The 18,107-nt window shown below is 42.5% G+C and overlaps 1 protein-coding gene across 1 annotated transcript in view; it reads right to left on the minus strand.

Annotated features, from left to right (window-relative positions):
- GARRE1 (granule associated Rac and RHOG effector 1) overlaps positions 1-18,107 on the minus strand; it is a 105,663-nt gene that overhangs the window by 48,961 nt on the left and 38,595 nt on the right. The window contains exon 2 of the mRNA XM_056525810.1: positions 6,041-7,336. Coding sequence (XP_056381785.1) covers positions 6,041-6,526 — 486 coding nt within the window. The 5' untranslated portion in view covers positions 6,527-7,336. The remainder of the gene's footprint in view (positions 1-6,040; positions 7,337-18,107) is intronic.

The following is an 18,107-nucleotide window of genomic DNA, read 5'->3' on the forward strand; positions in this document are numbered from 1 at the left end:
CTTCGGGGCATATGTCATGGAAAAATAACAAAAAGTGTCATTACAAAGTACAATCGGTCCCGCAAAAAAAAAAAAAAAAATAATAAGAAAATACCTCATATGGGTCTGTAGATGGAAAAAAAAAAAAAAAAGAGTTATGATTAATATTGGGCGGCTGGCGGGGGGGGGGGGGGTAACAAGAGTGCAAAAACGAAATTGGCTAGGACAAGTAAATTGTCATGAGGGACAAGTAGATTGTGCTCCCGTTTTAGTCCCAACCTACTTTTAGCATTTTCAAATCGGTCCTAGTGCAACTAAATCAAGCAAATATGCCAACCGTCTGCACACATTTTGCGGGTGGACATTGCGCCCATTTTCGGCCGCATGAACATGGCCTAAGCCTGCTCAGAGATTCTTTGCAAGGCAGGAAACCTATTATGAGCCTGAGAAAAGCACTGGATAAGAATTCTACAATGCTAACACCAAGCATCTTTGAAGCAAAAAAACATTTCCCCAATAGCAAAATGTATTTTAAGGGCTCTCCTGAATTAAAAGGGTGATAAATCACAGCCCATGGCAATCTAGCTAGGAAGAACAGTGGGGGGTCTCGTAGTCACAATATTATTAAAATGTTGTAGAACCTTTACATAAAGCCACTGGGGTGAAATCCTGGGGTCTATGAGATCAGCACAGGGTATATATAATGTCCTGGTTACCCACAGCACCTAGTCTAGCTTTTAAACCTGCACAAAGAAAAATTTAATACACTGGGGGGAATTTCTCATTACTTTTAGATCTTTTAAATGTGTTTGTGTAAAAGATGCAATTTTTTGAGCGAGCAGTGAACTGAACTGTGAAAAAATGTAGTGACTTTTCATTGACACCGTTTAAAAAAAAAAATTATAACTTGAATGTAGTGTAGCAAGGTTAGCTTTTTGCAGTGGTCAGTGATTTGTCAAAGGCAACTTTTTTTCATTGTTACAAAAAACAAAACAAAAAAAAATCCCATTAAAAATATACACCAGCCCAGGCAAAGCTTACAAAACTGGCTGAGGACAGCATTTTAAGAGGTTGCACATTTTTTGCACAACAGGTGAACCATACAGTAATGTCCTTTTTTTAAATGTGTACTAACCCCATATTTATCACATGCAATGCAACATTCAATAAAATTGGTGCATGTACACATTACCACACAAAAGACAGGGAAAAGAAAAAGTTCACCTACACCAACAGCGATAAATTGCCCCTACTGTTTGCTATAAACAACAAGGTCACATTTTTCATAGATTGGAGACTGCATATCTTGGAATCTTGGCAATAAAATAAAATCAATCAATCTCAGGGGGTTTATTTGGCAGAAAGAGACTGTTTGGATTAAATCTCTTCCATGGTGACAGCTGTAAAACAACCCAGCTGCAATATGGAAACAGGAAGTGATGTTTTCCTACAACTCATGTCACCTAATATATTCGTATTAACCATTAAAGGGGTATTCCAGGCCAAAACTTTTTATATATAACAACTGGCTCTGGAAAGTTAAACAGATTTGTAAATTACTTCTATTAAAAATTTTTAATCCTTCCAATAGTTATTAGCTTCTGAAGTTGAGTTGTTGTTTTCTGTCTAACTGCTCTCTGATGACTCACGTCCCAGGAGCTGTGCAGTTCCTATGGGGATATTCTCCCATCATGCACAGCTCCCGGGACGTGACATCATCATTGAGCAGTTAGACAGAAAATTTCAGAAGCTAATAACTATTGGAAGGATTAAGATTTTTTTAACAGAAGTAATTTACAAATCTGTTTAACTTTCCGGAGCCAGTTGATATATATAAAAAAAAGGTTTTGCCTGGAATACCCCTTTAAGGGGCAAGAGGACAACATAGGGAAATGATGGACGTGAGCAATGCCACAAATACAGCCGTCTGGCCCGTAGTAAACAATCAGTTGTGTAACTTCTACAATGTTCCTCACAACACAGAAGTGGATACCTAACTGTTTACCACGGCACCAGAATAATTCTTTACACAAGTCACATCTGATTTTATATCCATTACCCGGGTGTAGTTAAAAAAAAAAAAAAAAAAATTACAAATATGGAAATAATCCCTGGTAAAAGAGGCTTTATTTTTATACCCACAGTCCATCAATAGCCACAAATAAAAATAGGTTGGATAAAACATGATTTAGACTCCGGGAGCCACATAAAGAAATACTTTGGACCGCAACAGATTCATTCATTCACTTCTCCTGCTACTTTTATTTCTAGGTTTGAATCCTCATTTTAGTCATTTTTACAATTTCAACCGATAGTTTAACTATCTGAAGATATGACTAACAGCAGTGCTATGTTCTCACCGAGATACAACTATCTAAACAACAGCTGGGCAACACAACAAACTGAGAAAAAGCCACAGCTAGAATAAAAGTAGTGCATCCAACAGATGTACAAGCCTAGACCAGAACCTCTGTAAAATGGCAATGATGAAACACAGGGAAGAATGTTTTAACTGCCCATGTTATCACTAAATGAATATTAAGTGGATGTGTAACCTTAAAGAGGAACTCCACTGCCCCAGTGTTCGGAACATTTTGTTCCGAACGCTGGGTGCGGGCTGCAGGGGTTGTGACGTAACGGCCAAGTCGGTGAAGTCCCACCACGGGGGGCGTGGTCGTTACATCACAACCCCCGCAAACCCACACCGAGCGTTCAGAACATAATGTTCCGAGCACTGGGGCAGTTGAGTACCACTTTAAGAGGGACTGTCAGGAGAAAGGCTTTTCTCCTTAGTACAAGAAGGTATTTAGTGCTAAAACAGTATACATTTTAAAGTGAATCTGTCAGCTCGATTTTATGTTCAGAGCTCAAAGGGGTACTCCTCTGGAAACTTTTTTTTATTTTTATTTCCAAATCAACTGGTGCCACAAAGTTAAACAAAATTATAAATGACTTCTATTTAAAAATCTTAATCCTTCCAGCACTTAACAGCTGTCGTATACTACAGAGCAAGTTATTTTCTGTCTTATCACAGTGCTCTCTGCTGACACCTCTGTCCATGTCAGGAACTGCCCAGAGCAGGAACAAATCCCCATAGCAAACCTATCCTGCTCTGGACAGTTCCTGACATGGACAGAGGCGTCAGCAGAGAGAACTGTGGTCAGACAGAAAGGAAATTCAAACAGAAAAGAACTTCCTCTGGAGCATACAACAGCTGATAAGTACTGGAAGGGTTAAGATTCTTACACAGAAGTAATTTACGAATCTGTTTAACTTTCTGACACCAGTTGATCAAAAAAAAAAAAAATAAATAAATAAATATTCCCCCAGAGTACCCCTTTAAGTGTCAAGTAGGTGTTGCCAAGCTTTAGAATGCATGTCTCCTCCCTCTCCCACTTTGTCTCACAGGAATGTTGTACAGAGCTTGGCTTCTAGCACTAAGCCCTGTACGTGAATCACTTAAGAGATCTATCAATCGAGGCTTGTGGGGCAGGCAGAAACCACCATGACCACCCCAAAGACTCATGGTTCAGGCAGCATGAAAAGGGATGACAGATTCTCCTTAAGGAAATACCCATACAGTATATGGATTTGTGAGATATGTGGACAAACATATCTTTTGACACAGCAATGGAAGCCATATAAAGAGATCAATAAAAAACAACCCAGAAAACTAGACATTAGTAGTTAATTTCACAGGCCTTGTGCATATTCGTGCCTGAAAAAATGAAAAGGTGAAAAAACCCTGCAAAGGTTAAAAAAATAAAAAATAAATAAAAAAAAAACACTTGACCCTATGGGCATTATAGCTCACATAAGGAGTGGGGACACTAGTATGGCACATGACCAACAAAGGCACTGATTGACTGCAGCATTCACATGCCACTATGGCCCATCATCTTTAACAAAGATAGCAACCGGCCGCTATAGCATCTGCTTAGGGTTTTAAAGAGGTCAATATTATTTATTTAACAACATGTGCAGCTTTTTTCAGGGCTAAAAAAATTAAATAAAAATTTGAAAAACCCTTCAAAATCATTTGACATGCTCTGTTACCACAATAGAAAAGGACTGTAACAACATTTCTCAAAAGCCAGACCATTGGAGGTCTCATTGCTGGAACCCCTTCCAAATGAGACTTTTTGGCAAGGAAATGGATGGATTTCTTGGTCGGCCTGGGAGTAAAGTGGAATACCGCTTACTTCCCCAGCTAACAAATTGTACACAATTGCAGCGGGTTGTTTTTAATGACAGCTTTAAAAAGGGATTATCCAGCAAAACCGCTTTCAATAAATGGGCCAGCCTGCACTTACCTCCCTCGTAGCTATTGTCATCAAGGGATCGGGTCTCCAGTTAACTACTCTTTCTGGTGCTGCAGACAGGAAGACACATTGCTTCACGGAGCTGCAGACAATAACTTAAATTGGCTGAGCAGCAAAGGTCACTGAAGACCGGGCGTCATGATAGCAAAGGCTACGGGGGAACGAGGGAAGTATAGAATTTTTTTTTTTATGTGATCACACAGCCTGGGTTTATTAAAGGGGTGCTCTGCCCCTAGACATCTTATGCCCTATCCAAGGATAGGAGATACGATGTCTGATTGCAGGTGTCCCACTGCTGGGAACCCCCACGATCTCTCCTGCAGCCCCCAGAGTCATCAGCTCTACAGAGCTGAGGATTAACAATACAGGGGCTGGCAGTTCGTGATGTCATGGCTTTGCCCCCTCATGAAATCACGCCCCGTCCCCTTAATGCAAGTCTATGGGAGGGGGTGTGGCCACCATCATGCCCCCTCCCATAGACTTGCATTAAGGGGACAGTGCGTGACGTCACAAGGGGCGGATCCATGATGTCACGAACCACCGGTCCCTGTAGCATGAGTCATCAGCCACGGAGCAAACTTAGTTCCGTAGAGCTGATGACTGGGGGGGGGGGGGGGGGGGGGGGCTGCAGGAGAGATTGCGGGGTTCCCATAGAATAGGGGATAAGATGTCTAGGGGCAAAGTACCCCTTTAATTAAAAACACTTTTTTGTTGGATAGACTAAGTGTAATGTCAAAAAAAAAAAAAAAAAAAAAAAATTGTTACAGGATTCCCATCCATCAGGTGAATAAGTGGGGAGAAACACAGGGACAGAGTAAAGTGAGCTACCATGTGCTTTCCCCAATTTTTTTTCATGATTTGTTGGGGGTCTCAGCACTGACTCTGTGACATGTCAAAAGTTTGTTTTAAATGATCGGTACACTTTAAAGGGCTATGGACACCATAAAATAATGAGGGAGACTTAGCAAAACCTGTGCACAGGAAATGTTGACAAGTTGCCAATTTCAACCAGATAAGATTACCTGCTGTGCCGAGGTACTACTACTTTTTTTCCTATTATTATTGTGCATAGATACTTATAAACAGCATGGCTGTAGTGGTGCCTCTATCAATGTAGTACATGTGTCATGTATATTGCATAGATTGTGTGTTCCTGTGGCAGCCTTAGTGCACATAAAGTGAAGGAGCTGTCATATTCGTGTTCATGAGACTTTTCTGACATGTTTTAAGGGTCGCAGGTGGGGAGTTTGACTGGGGCTGTACACCTGTCAAACCGTAACGCAGGTGTCCTAAGGGAGGACAGAAACCCCCCATGGAGCAGAAGGGCTACAGCTTGAACAGTAAAATTTCTCAATTAGAAATATATATATATATATATATATATATATATATATTTTCTGAAACAGATAAAAGGTGTTCATAACCTTTAGAGAGGTGCTGTCAGCCCTTCTGATCTGATTTGGTACATGTATAGCGCTACAGAATGTGTGTGCACTATATAATTATTATACGTGTTTTTCACACGGAATACAATTATGAACCATCTTAGTGCACTGTGTTGAGGCATAGGTCAGTATGAATAGATGAGAGGAATGCTCTGGAAACCCGATATGTCCTCTTTGCGGCTGGTCCCTGTGACTGCTAAGTTAAAAGGAGAATGCTAAAGCAACTAGAGACTGATGAGAAAACTCCCCACACACTATATTCTATTAAACAACCACAATAGAAAATGTACTGACCTCTATATCCTGAAGGCTGAACTCATTCTGGTCTTTAAAGTTGGCAGCCCCTGCGCTCAGCTCCATCAGCATTTTTGCTATCTCTGGTTTTATTGCTGCAGTGAGTCGACTGGCAGCCTCCATGACATGTTCCTGCACGTCTTTGAGTTGCATAGCTGCCTTTGAGTAGTGCGAGTTACGGAAAACGCTGCTGAATAGGTCAGTGAGGAAAGTGCTGGCTCTGCAGAAAACATTGAGCGCATCCAAATACTTGGAGATACCCTGCTGGATATCCGCTATGGGTGTAGTGTGGGCTGCAGGGTGAGGGCAGCTGCCCGTGTTAGCCGAAGATACTAAAGGGGTAGTTGAGGCCAAGGGTGCGCTCAGAGTCCGGCTGAGCTCAGGCATCTGGTACTGCTGGTGTTGCTGCACCTTTTGCTTGGACCCGCCAAGCAAAAACCGCCTCTTGTAGTCCATTTTGCTTTCCTGTGCGCTGCAGCAATACATAGGTCACTTACTAGCCACAGGTGCCCCTAACCTAAAATCAGTTGTGCCTACAAAACCACTTCCTGTTGTTTGGCTATGTCCAATAGTAGAGCAGAGTGGCAAACATAGGTTTTGTACAAGGCATTTCCACAAGGCAGGCTGTGTAATGTGAAAGAGTCGAGACAGAAAGGCAGCAGATCCACTGACTTAGGGTTTCTTAGTATTCAGTGCAGCCCAGCTGCAGTTCCCAACTAGTAGTTTGGAAGCCAGCTGAAGGATTCCACAATGAGATGTATGCGTCTCTTTCACCAAGGGCTCTGGTCCTGTTAACCCTTCCCGTCAACACAGAAGAGTTTCCACTATTCCACTGCAGCCAAAAAAATTAATGAATGCAACAACTTTCACTTATCCAAACCAGGAGTGTAACAGGAAAAGAATGCTAAAGCGTATACACAGAATTTCAACGTCCCTTCCAACAAAGAAGCCAACACACAAAGACAAAACAAAAAAAAAAGGAAAAGAAGAAAAAAATCAAAAGACCAAAACACTGATCAACAGCTGGTAGGTATGAATCGATCCGAGTCTTGTAAATGAAGGGAGAACAATAGGGATTTGTGTAGATGCTACAGTCCGGCAGATCCAGTCTGCACTGAGGTGCCTCTAATACTGTGTTCTTGACAGATTTGCTGCTGGAAGTTCCCCTCCCCTCGTCTTCCTCTCTGGGCTTGTTGAGGTAGTTTTGTTACAGCGGAAACAAGTGCAGCTCCCAGATTGAGTTCACTCTGGAGAAAGAATGCGCACAATGTATTTGTAAGGCCTCTAGGTCATTTCCTGGCAAAGGAAAAAGAAGAGAAAAAAAATGGAGAGAGGGTTTAAGATTTTGCTATTTCAGGAATTCAGCAACCTAGCTAGGAGGAGCACAACCTACAAAGTGAAAGTGGACATTGTCCTGGACTCTACATGGGAGCAGGCCATTTTCACTTTCATCTTAAGTCCCAAAACATCACATGGTAAAGAAAGACACTAATGGCTCACGTGCAAGAGCCCAACCAATGAATGTTTCCATTTAGTGACAGCACACAGATTTTGAAAAGGGGAACACAAACAAAAATTTTAGGAAGTTCTAGACCTTTTCACTATACAATGATGTTTCTTTATTTACACAGAACAGGTGAAGCCCTTTATGAACCCCTTAGTAATCTAAAGCAAGCATAAAATAAAAACATAAGGCAGAATGGTCTGGTTTTAAGGCAACTGGAAGAGGTACAAGCCTCCCTATAGGAACTGTATTAGAGTAAGACAAAAGCCCTTTAAGATCTATAAATCTTAATGCAACTCTGCCATGGACATAGGGGGAGATTTATCAAAACCTGTCCAGAGGAAAAGTTGCCCATAGCAACCAATCAGATCGCTTCTTTCATTTTGCAGAGGCCTTGTTAAAAATGAAAGCAGCGATCTGATTGGTTGCTATGGGCAACTTTTCATCTGGATAGTTTTTGATAAATCTCCCCAATAGTGTTTTGAAGGCTAGTCCATAGAAAGGACATGCAAGGAGTGAGGGCACAAGAGTACAGAGGATGGAGGTATAAGGGGGAATTGTCCATTTAAGAATTAACTTCAGCATTAACCCCTAGGACATGAAACGTACATGTACATCGCTGCTTGGCTTTTAGGGCACAGCGACATACATGTACGTTACATTGAATAGTGAGTCTGATCACCGTTCACACTAAACAAGACTAAATAATGATCTCATATAATAGTCCCCTATATGGACTTAGGTGTAAAATAAATGAATAAAATTATTTAATGCTCCTCCACTAAACATATCACTCACCTTTTCAAATAATTCAACTAGTGAGTAAAAGATCAATAATCTCATATGATTAATAGTGTAAACGTGAAACAGTACTAAAGTCGAAAATTGCTGACTTGATTTTTCACATCCCAGAAAAATAGAATAAAAATTGATTAAGAAAGTTCATTCAAAACAAGAATGGTACCGATAAAAACTACAGATTAGAGAACTTACAGTAAATTCGATTCGTCACGAACTTCTCGGCTCAGCAGTTGATGACTTTTCCTGCATAAATGAGTTCAGCTTTCAGGTGCTCCCGTGGGCTGGAAAAGGTGGATACAGTCCTAGGAGACTCTTTCCTAGGAATGTATCCACCTTTTCCAGCCCACTGGAGCACCTGAAGGCTGAACTAATTTACGCAGGATAAGTCATCAACTGCTGAGCCGAGAAGTTCGTGACGAATCGAATTTACTGTAAGTTCGCTCATCTCTACTACAGATCATGGTGAAAAAAAAGGAACTCTCATACAGTCCTGTATACAGAAAAATAAAGTTACAGTGGTCAGAATAGGGCAATTAAAAGCATGATTATTTTGTAAAAAAAAAAAAAAGTCAAACATTTTTAAGTCTGACAATAATAGAAAAGCTCTGTAAATATGAGTATTGTTTTAATCATATTGACCAACGGAATAAAGATAACATGTCAGTTTTACTGTAAAGTGTACTGTGTAAAAACCAAAGCACCCAAAAATTGCTAAATTTGGGGATTTTTTGTTTTTTTCTCATTTTTTATTTTTATTTTGAAGTAAAAATTTTTTTGCAAAGTACAGTTAGTCCTGCAAAAACAAGCCTCATATGGGTCTGTGGATGGAAAAAATAAGAGTTTTAAAGGGCCCTCAATGCTGGATCTCTGGCCGGAGATATTTTGGGAAGACTATATCTGCAGCAGACCTCCAAAGACGGCAGAATTTCGCCAACAGAATAAACAAGTTCATTCTTTTGGCGGGTCCTAAATCTTGTATTTCCCATGCAGAATTTTCCACCACTGAAATTCTGCAGTGTGAACAGTACCGCAGGATGGGCCCCTAAAAAGGGAGGAGTAAAAACAACAACAACAAAAAAAGAAAATTAGCTGTGTCTCTAAGGTCAAAATGGACTGTGTCCCTAAGGAGTACCTATCATGAACTCATCTGTCCCTAACAGCACCCAGATCTTTCTAGAATTCATCCCAGACATCCCACTCCCTTTGGAATTTCAATAGAACAATAGTAACTTTATTAAATTGCTGGAAAACCAATTCCAACAAAATAACAAAACCATTGGCAAAAACTGATGCAAACGGATAGAACCATACATATGTTTTGGAACCGTATACGGGGAAAAACCGTATACGTTTTAATTTGGAGCCATACGGTTGTATACGGTTTTTGCCATACTTTAGCGGAAAACCGTATACAGTAACCGTATTTGAAAAAGTGTCGTGAACCTAGCCTTAGTGCCTTCTTTCTTGCTCACTTTTCTGCCATCTGTGAGAGAGGAAGGGGGAGTGGCCCAGCAGGCGTGACATCAGCTGAAGCACAATCCCCAAGGATCTGACATAAGCAATATAGTATACCCTATAGAAACAACGTAAATGTCTAGTGGGTAACCCAAGAAACCCATAAAGCTTGTATGGCAGCATCAGACGACATATGTGCAGCGGCTATGTCCAGGCACATTTGCTGGCAGTAATAATGGTGGCAGCTTACACTGTTGTGACAGGAGACGTCTCCATGCTGCTGGCTGAGGTAGCGCTGCGGGCAGATGTCAGCACCATTCCACAGGCTGGCAGAGCGGAGATCCCGCAGCAGAGCAGCGATCACATAGGTGACCCACTCCATGCAGGGCAGCGCTGCACTGCACTGACATTTGGCCATGTCAGGAGCGCGCACTGTTGTGGTATGAGCACAGAGCTCGCTCCCGCCTGTCTGATTGACAGGCGGGGAGCTGCGCTGAGCTCGTATGTGTCCTGGCTGCAGTCAGATATTGGACTCATGCCATGAGTCCGAAATCAATACAAAGCCTTGCAGCCAGGACTGCTAGGGAGACCCCTAGTAGTGAGTTTTTTTTACATTGAAAATAAACATAAAAGTAATGAAAATGTTTAATAACATCCTGTTAGAAAGCGATTCATTAGACATTCATCTTTAACATATAATACGTTATTTTTTGATGATAGGTACCCTATAATCCCTTAAAGGGGTACTCCACCCCTAGACATCTTATCTCCTATCCTAAGGATAGGGGATAAGATGTCAGATAGCCGGGGCCTGGGGACCCCCGGGATCTCTGCTGCGGCACCCCGCTATCATTACAGCACAGAGCAGACTCGCTCCGTGCGTAATGACCAACGATACAAAAGGATAGGGGATAAGAGGTCTAGGGGCGGAGTACCCCTTTAAAGGACTCAGCCTATTTGGGCCCTAAAAGGGGTACTCCGGTGGAAAACTTTTTTTTTTTTTTTTTTATGAACTGGTGCCAGAAAGTTAAAACAGATTTGTAAATTACTTCTATTAAAATTTTTTTTTATACTTTTAGTACTTTTTAGTAGCTGTATGCTACAGAGGAAATTCTTTACTTTTTGAATTTCTTTTTTGTGTTGTCCACAGTGCACTCTGCTGACACCTCTGTCCTCGTCAGGAACTGTCCAGAGTAGCATAGGTTTGCTATGGGGATTTTCTCCTGCTCTGGACAGTTCCTGACATGGGCATCAGGTGTCAGCAGAGAGCACTGAGAATTTTAACACAAGTAAATAGCAAAGTGTCTTATAATTACATAAGGAATAATATATTAAAAGTTTAGTTTGGTGACCGGTACTCTCAAGCAAAACTGAGAGTCTGTTCATCTGCACTAAACAATACACAGGGTTATAGTGCGAATGAACAGGGTTAAAAAGGAGGTATAAAAAAAAAAAAAAAATCATGGAGCTGTGGTCTAGCACCAAAGATAGACCCGTTATTAGCCTGCATTGCTAATATGTAAATTTCCCAAATTTGCCCAAAAGAGGTAGGACTTGGCATACCCTATTGCGCCTAGTCAGTGCAAGGTGGGCAGGCATATCTGAGCAGATGGGATGTAGGCAGGGATGCTGAGTATGCAGGGTCTTGCCCCCATTGTGCAAAGTTAGTGTTTAACATGTATGAGCAATAACTGGTCTATTTACAGAACTAGACAACAGATCCGGGTAAGTTATACCTCATTTTAATCTGGTTCACCCACACTATAACCCTGTTTATTGGGTTTTGTGCTGGTGAACTGACTGTCATTTTCCCCTTTAACCCCTTAAGGACCAAGGCCATTAGGACCAGAAAATTTTTTGAACATCTGACCACTCACTTTAAGCATTAACCCTTTCAGGACCAAGCCCATTTTAACCTTAAAGGGGTATTCCGCCCCTAGACATCTTATACCCTATCCAAAAGGATAGGGGATAAGATGTCAGATCGCCGCGGTCCCGCTGCTGGGGACCCCTGCTATCATTACAGCACAGAGCGAGTTCGCTCTGCACGTAATGATGGGCGGTACAGGGGCCGGAGCATCGTTACGTCACGGCCCGCCCCTTTCAATACAAGTCTATGGGAGTGGGCGTGGCAGTCATCACGCCCCCTCCCATAGACTTGCATTAAGGGGACGGGCCGTGATGTCACGAGGGGCGGCGCCATGACGTCACGCTGCTCCGTCCCCCGTATCGCCCGTTATTATGCACAGAGCGAACTCGCTCTGTGCTGTAATGATAGCGCGGTGCCGCAGCGGGGATCCCGGGGGTCCCCAGCAGCGGAACCGCGGCGATCTGACATTTAATCCCCTATCCTTTGGATAGGGGATAAGATGTCTAGGGGCAGAATACCCCTTTAAGGACCAGGCGTTTGTTTTTTCATCCTCGCCTTTTTAAAATCCATAACTCTTATATTTCCATCTACAGAACCATATAAGGGCTTGTTTTTTGCGTGACCAATTGTACTTTGTAATGAAACCTCATTTTACCATAAAATGTATGGCGAACCCAAAAAGATATTATTTTAGGGAGGAAATTTAAATGAAAACCACAATTTTTCAAATTTTGGAGGGTTTCGTTTTCACACTGTACACTTAACGGTAGAAATGACATGTGTTCTTTATTCTGTGGGTCAATACGATTAAAATGATACCCATGGCTAAATACTTTTATATTTTTGTACCGCTTAAAAAAAAAAAAATCTAAACTTTTTGTACAAAATCAGTAATCTCAAACTGCCCTATTTTGACCCCCTATAACTTTTTAATTTTTCTGTATATAGGGCGGCATGAGGGCTCATTTTTTGCGCCATCATCTGTACTTTTTATCAATACCACATTTGCATATATAAAACATTTAGATACATTTTTTTTTATAATTTTTTTGGGGGAATAAAATGTGACAAAAAAAAGCAGCATTTTTGGAGTTTGTTTACGCCGTTAACCATACGGCATCATTAACATTATATTTTGATAGTTTGGACATTTACACACACGGAGATACCAAATATGTTTCGGAAAAAAAAAAATACGCTTTTTGGGGGTAAAATGGGAAAAACTGACAAATTTCATTTTTATTGCGGGAGGGTCTTTTTCACTTTTAATTTTTACATTTTTCAATGTTTTTTGTAATTTACCGTATTTATCGGCGTATAACACGCACTTTTTAGGCTAAAATTTTTAGCCTAAAGTCTGTGTGCGTGTGATACACCCCCAGGAAAGGCAGGGGGAGAGAGGCCGTCGCTGCCCGCTTCTCTCCCCCTGCCTTTCCTGGGGTCTAGAGCGCTGCTGTCGGCCCTTTTCACCCCCTGGTTATCGGCGCCGCTGCCCGTTCTGTCCCCCTGACTATCGGTGCCGGCGACGATAGCCAGGGAGAGAGAAGCAGCGCCGACAGCCAGGGGGAGAGAAGGGGCAGCGGCACCCATTGCCGGCGCCGCTGCCCCGTTGCCTCCCCCCATCCCCGGTGGCATAACTACCTGAGTCCGGTCCGCGCTGCTCCAGGCCTCCGTCGTTGCTATGCACGCATGACGTCAGAGCGCCGCGCCGTTCAGCGCATAGCAATGACGCCGGGGACGCACGACGGAGGCCTGGAGCAGCGCGGACCCGACTCAGGTAATTATGCCACCGGGGATGGGGGGAGGCAACGGGGCAGCGGCGCCGGCAATGGGTGCCGCTGCCCCTTCTCTCCCCCTGGCTGTCGGCGCCGCTTCTCTCTCCCTGGCAATCGGCGCCGGCACCGATAGTCAGGGGGACAGAACGGGCAGCGGCGCCGATAACCAGGGGGTGAAAAGGGCCGACAGCAGCGCTCTAGACCCCAGGAAAGGCAGGGGGAGAGAAGCGGGCAGCGACGGCCTCTCTCCCCCTGCCTTTCCTGGGGGTATATCGGGGTATACACGCGCACACACGCACCCTCATTTTTTCATGGATATTTGGGTAAAAAAAAAAATTTTTTACCCAAATATCCTTGGTAAAATGAGGGTGCGTGGTATACCCCGATAAATACGGTAATAAAAAAATTTTTTTTTTTACACTTTTTATGTCCCCATAGGGGGACTATCTATAGCAATCATTTGATTGCTAATACTGTTTAGTGCTATGCATAGAGCATAGCACTAATCAGTATTATCGGTCATCTTCTGCTCTGGTCTGCTCGATCTCAGACCAGAGCAGGAGACGCTGGGAGACTGACGGAGGCAGGTGAGAGGACCTCCGTCCGCCATTACAGATGATCGGATTGCGGGAGATACGAGCATCTATTATAACATGCGCATTGCCGCAGATGCCATGATCTGTACTGATCACGGCATCTGAGGGGTTAATGGCAGAAATCCGTGCGATCGCGGATGTCTGTCATTACCGGCGGGTCCCGGCTGCTGATAGCAGCCGAAACCTGCCGTGTATGATGCGAGCACCGCTCCGATGCTCGCGGTCATACACAGGACGTAAATGTATGTCCAGGTGCGCGAAGTACCGCCAAGCCAGGACGTACATTTACATCGTTAAGGGGTTAATAACTCTGGGATGCTTTTACTTTCTTTTTTCATGACATTCTTTAACAGTGGTAAATTTTCGTCAATACTTGCATAATTTCTTAGTGAAAAATCCCAAAATGTCATGAAAAATGCGAAAACTGACAAATATATATATTATTCACGTATACAATATCTCTACTTTACTACTGGCCGAATGAAGCCCAGATCTGCGCGAAAACACCGGTAGTTAGCCTCTGAGCGCCGTCCATCTCTGCAGCCCGTATCCTCGGTCAGCCCAGGTCTTAGGAGCATCGAGTCGAATATTCAGTGGCGAGTGCGGATATGTTTCGGTTTCATCTTTTTACCATATACAATATCTCTACTTTATGTTTGCATAATAAAGTTGACATGTTTATACTTTTTTAAGACATTAGAGGGCTTCAAAGTTTAGCAGCAATTATCAATTTGAGGGTCTTTCATGTTAGAAATACCCCATAAATGACCCCATTATAAAAACTGCACCCCTCAAAGTATTCAAAATGACATTCAGTAAGTTTGCTAACACTTTAGGTGTTTCACAGGAATAGCAGCAAAGTGAAAGAGAAAATTCAAAATCTTCATTTTTTACACTCGCATGTTCTTGTAGACCCAGTTTTTGAATTTTTACAAGGGGTGAAAGCCCCCCAAAATTTGCAACCCAATTTCTCTTGAGTAAGAAAATACCTAATATGTGGATGTAAAGTGGAGTAGAGGGCTCAGAAGGGAAGGAGCGACAATGGGATTTTGGAGAGTGAATTATTTTGCTGAAATGGTTTTTGGGAGGCATGTCGCACTTAGGAAGCTCTTATGGTGCCAGAACAGCAAACAAAAAAAACTTGGCATAATATTTTGGAAACTACACCCCTTAAGGCACGTTACAAGGGGTACAGTGAGCCTTAACACCCCCACAGGTGTTTGACTACTTTTTGTTAAAGTTAGGCGTGTAAAATGAAAATATATTTTTTTAATCACTTACATGCAATTTTTTCCCCAAATTTACCATTTTTACAACCGTTAATAGGAGAAAATGCCCCCCCCCCCAATGTGTAACTCCATTTCTTCTGAATATACCCATGCATGGATGTAAGTGCTCTGTGGGCGCACTACAATGCTCAGAAGAGAAGGAGCCACATTTTGCTTTTTGAAAGCAAATTTAGCTGAAATGGTTTTTTGGGGGCATGTCTCATTTAGGAAGCCCCTATGGTGCCAGAACAGCAAATAAAAAAATAAAAAATAAAAAAAATAAACATATGGCATAATATTTTGGAAACTACACCCCTTAAAAAGGCACATTACAAGGGGTACAGTGAGCCCCCAATTTTTCATTTTCATTGTTCAAGAAATCTGTCATACACCTGTGGCGTAAATGCTCACTGCACCCCTTATTACATTCCTTGAGGGGTGTAGTTTCCAAAGTGGGATCGGTCCACTGTTCTGGCACCATGGGGGCTGTAAACGCACATGGCTTTCAATTCCAGCCAAATTCTCTCTCCAAAATCCCAATGACACTCCTTCCCTTCAGAGCCCTGTAGTGCGCCCGCAGAGCACTTTACATCCACATATGGGGTATTCCCTAACTCAGAAGAAATGGTGTTACAAATTTTGCTTGGCTTTTTCCTATTACCCCTTGTGAAAATGAAACATTTTGGCTAACACCAGCATTTTAGTGAAAAAAAAAACAAAAAACTATCTAAACAATGTACAATTCACAAAGACCAGTATATGGTGGATAAACAAATGAACAATATACTCTAAAAGGTCACCTGAATACCTATGATTCCCAAATACAAATTATATAGAAAAAGTGCTCAATTTTATTAACACACGTGGATTAAAATGGTGTATCTGGTCCATTTATGTCATAGTATTAGTATTATTGCACTTGGCCACATGGCCTTTTGTACTGCCAAGTTTATGCTCGTGTCTGCAGTATGAGATAGTATATGGACCTATTAGATACACTATGTTTAAAACCTAGTTGCGCTCAGCCCCCTATTTGTAGGAGGGAAATTTGGGGTATAGTTTCCAAAATGGGGTAAATTTTTTTTTTTTTTTTTTTTGCGTTTATGTCAGAACCGCTGTAATGATCAGCCACCCCTGTGCAAATTACCTCAAACGTACATTGTGCACTCACTCCTGAACCTTGTTGTGCATCCGCAGAGGATTTTACATCCACATATGGGGTATTTCCGTACTCAGGAGAAATTGTGTTACAAATTTTGGGGGTCTTTTTTCCTTTTACCTCTTGTTAGACTAATAAGTATGGGACAAAACCAGTATGTTAGCGCAAAAAATAAAATTTTTACACTACCATGCTGTTGTAGACCCCACCTTTTCCATTTCATAAGGAGTAAAAGGAGAGAAAGCCCTCCAAAATTTGTTAGACAACTTCCCCCGAGTACGGAAATACTCCATATGTAGCACTAAACTGTTGCCTTGAAATACAACAGGGCTCTGAAATAAGAGAGCTCAATGCGCATTTGAGGCCTAAATTAGGGATTTGCATAGGGACGGACCCAGATGCAAGCATTACACTTGCCTCAGATACCAAAAATATCCTATGACAGTGTTTTCCAATCAGGGTGCCTCCAGCAGGCTCCGTTTTGGAAACAGTCACGTACGAGCTATTGCAAAACTACAACTCCCAGCATGTACTGTCTCTGTCAGTGCATGCTGGGAGTTGGAGTTTTGCAACAGCTGGAGGAACACTGGTTGCGAAACACTGAGTTAGGTAACAAACTCATGTTTTGCAACCAGTGTGCCTTCAGCTGTTGCACAACTACAACTCTCAGCATGCATTGACAGCCGAAGGGCATGCTGGGAGTTGTAGTTTTGCCACCAGCTTTTGCACAACTACAACTCCCAGCATGCTCTTTCGCTGTGCATGCTGGTAGTTGTTGCTAAGCAACAGCAGGAGGCGAACAACTCGTGTCCATCTGCTGCCAGTAAAGAAGCTGCTGCTGCCGCCACCGCCAGGAACCGCCTCCGACACCACTGATGCCAGGGACCCCCGTCTGCCCCAATCGCTGCCCGATCACTGCCCAGCAGGCTAGGTGATATATCTGTCGTCCCGACCGACCAACACGTGTTCGTGAGGTGGCACCTGTACCACCTCACTCCTGCTGGGTAAGGGTGATTGGGGCCTTCTCGGACAGCAACAATCAATCTTTTTTTCTGGGTCAACGGAGACCAGATTGACCCGGAATCGCCCCATATCGCAGGTCTGCATGGAATGCCTGCTGAGAGATTTCAGCAGGCATCCAGTTCTGTTCTCTGCCCGGTTAACGGCGGTGAACGGAAGCAATCAGGACGTACAGGTACACCCTGTGTCCTGTACGCCCTGTGTCCGGGACGGGTTAAAGGGTGTTTAGGTTACTAATACATACACCCCATTGGTAGATTAAAGTCAGCACCTTCACCAATGTCACAGTTTAGAGACTAGAAAACACAATGGTGTAATACAAGAGCTATTTACATAGGTATTACTAGCAAAATTTAGAGCTAATCCAATTGAATCTGAAAGATTATACAAGGTTTACTTACACCTTGAAGATTATTCTACTATGAAGCCTGCTGGACATGTTACCTGCCCAAAAAAGGGTACTCCTGCGGATGTGCACCACATTCTGTGGTGTGTAAATGTAAAATAAAGAATAAAATGAAATTTCTATATTTAAATGGTTTGCCCTATTTCTAAGGAAGTATTACTCAATGCACATGCCAAGTGAGTAAAAGGTGACAGCACATGCATGAGAATTAGA

Source organism: Hyla sarda, chromosome 6, assembly GCF_029499605.1.
Source record: "Hyla sarda isolate aHylSar1 chromosome 6, aHylSar1.hap1, whole genome shotgun sequence".
Lineage (NCBI taxonomy): Eukaryota > Metazoa > Chordata > Amphibia > Anura > Hylidae > Hyla > Hyla sarda.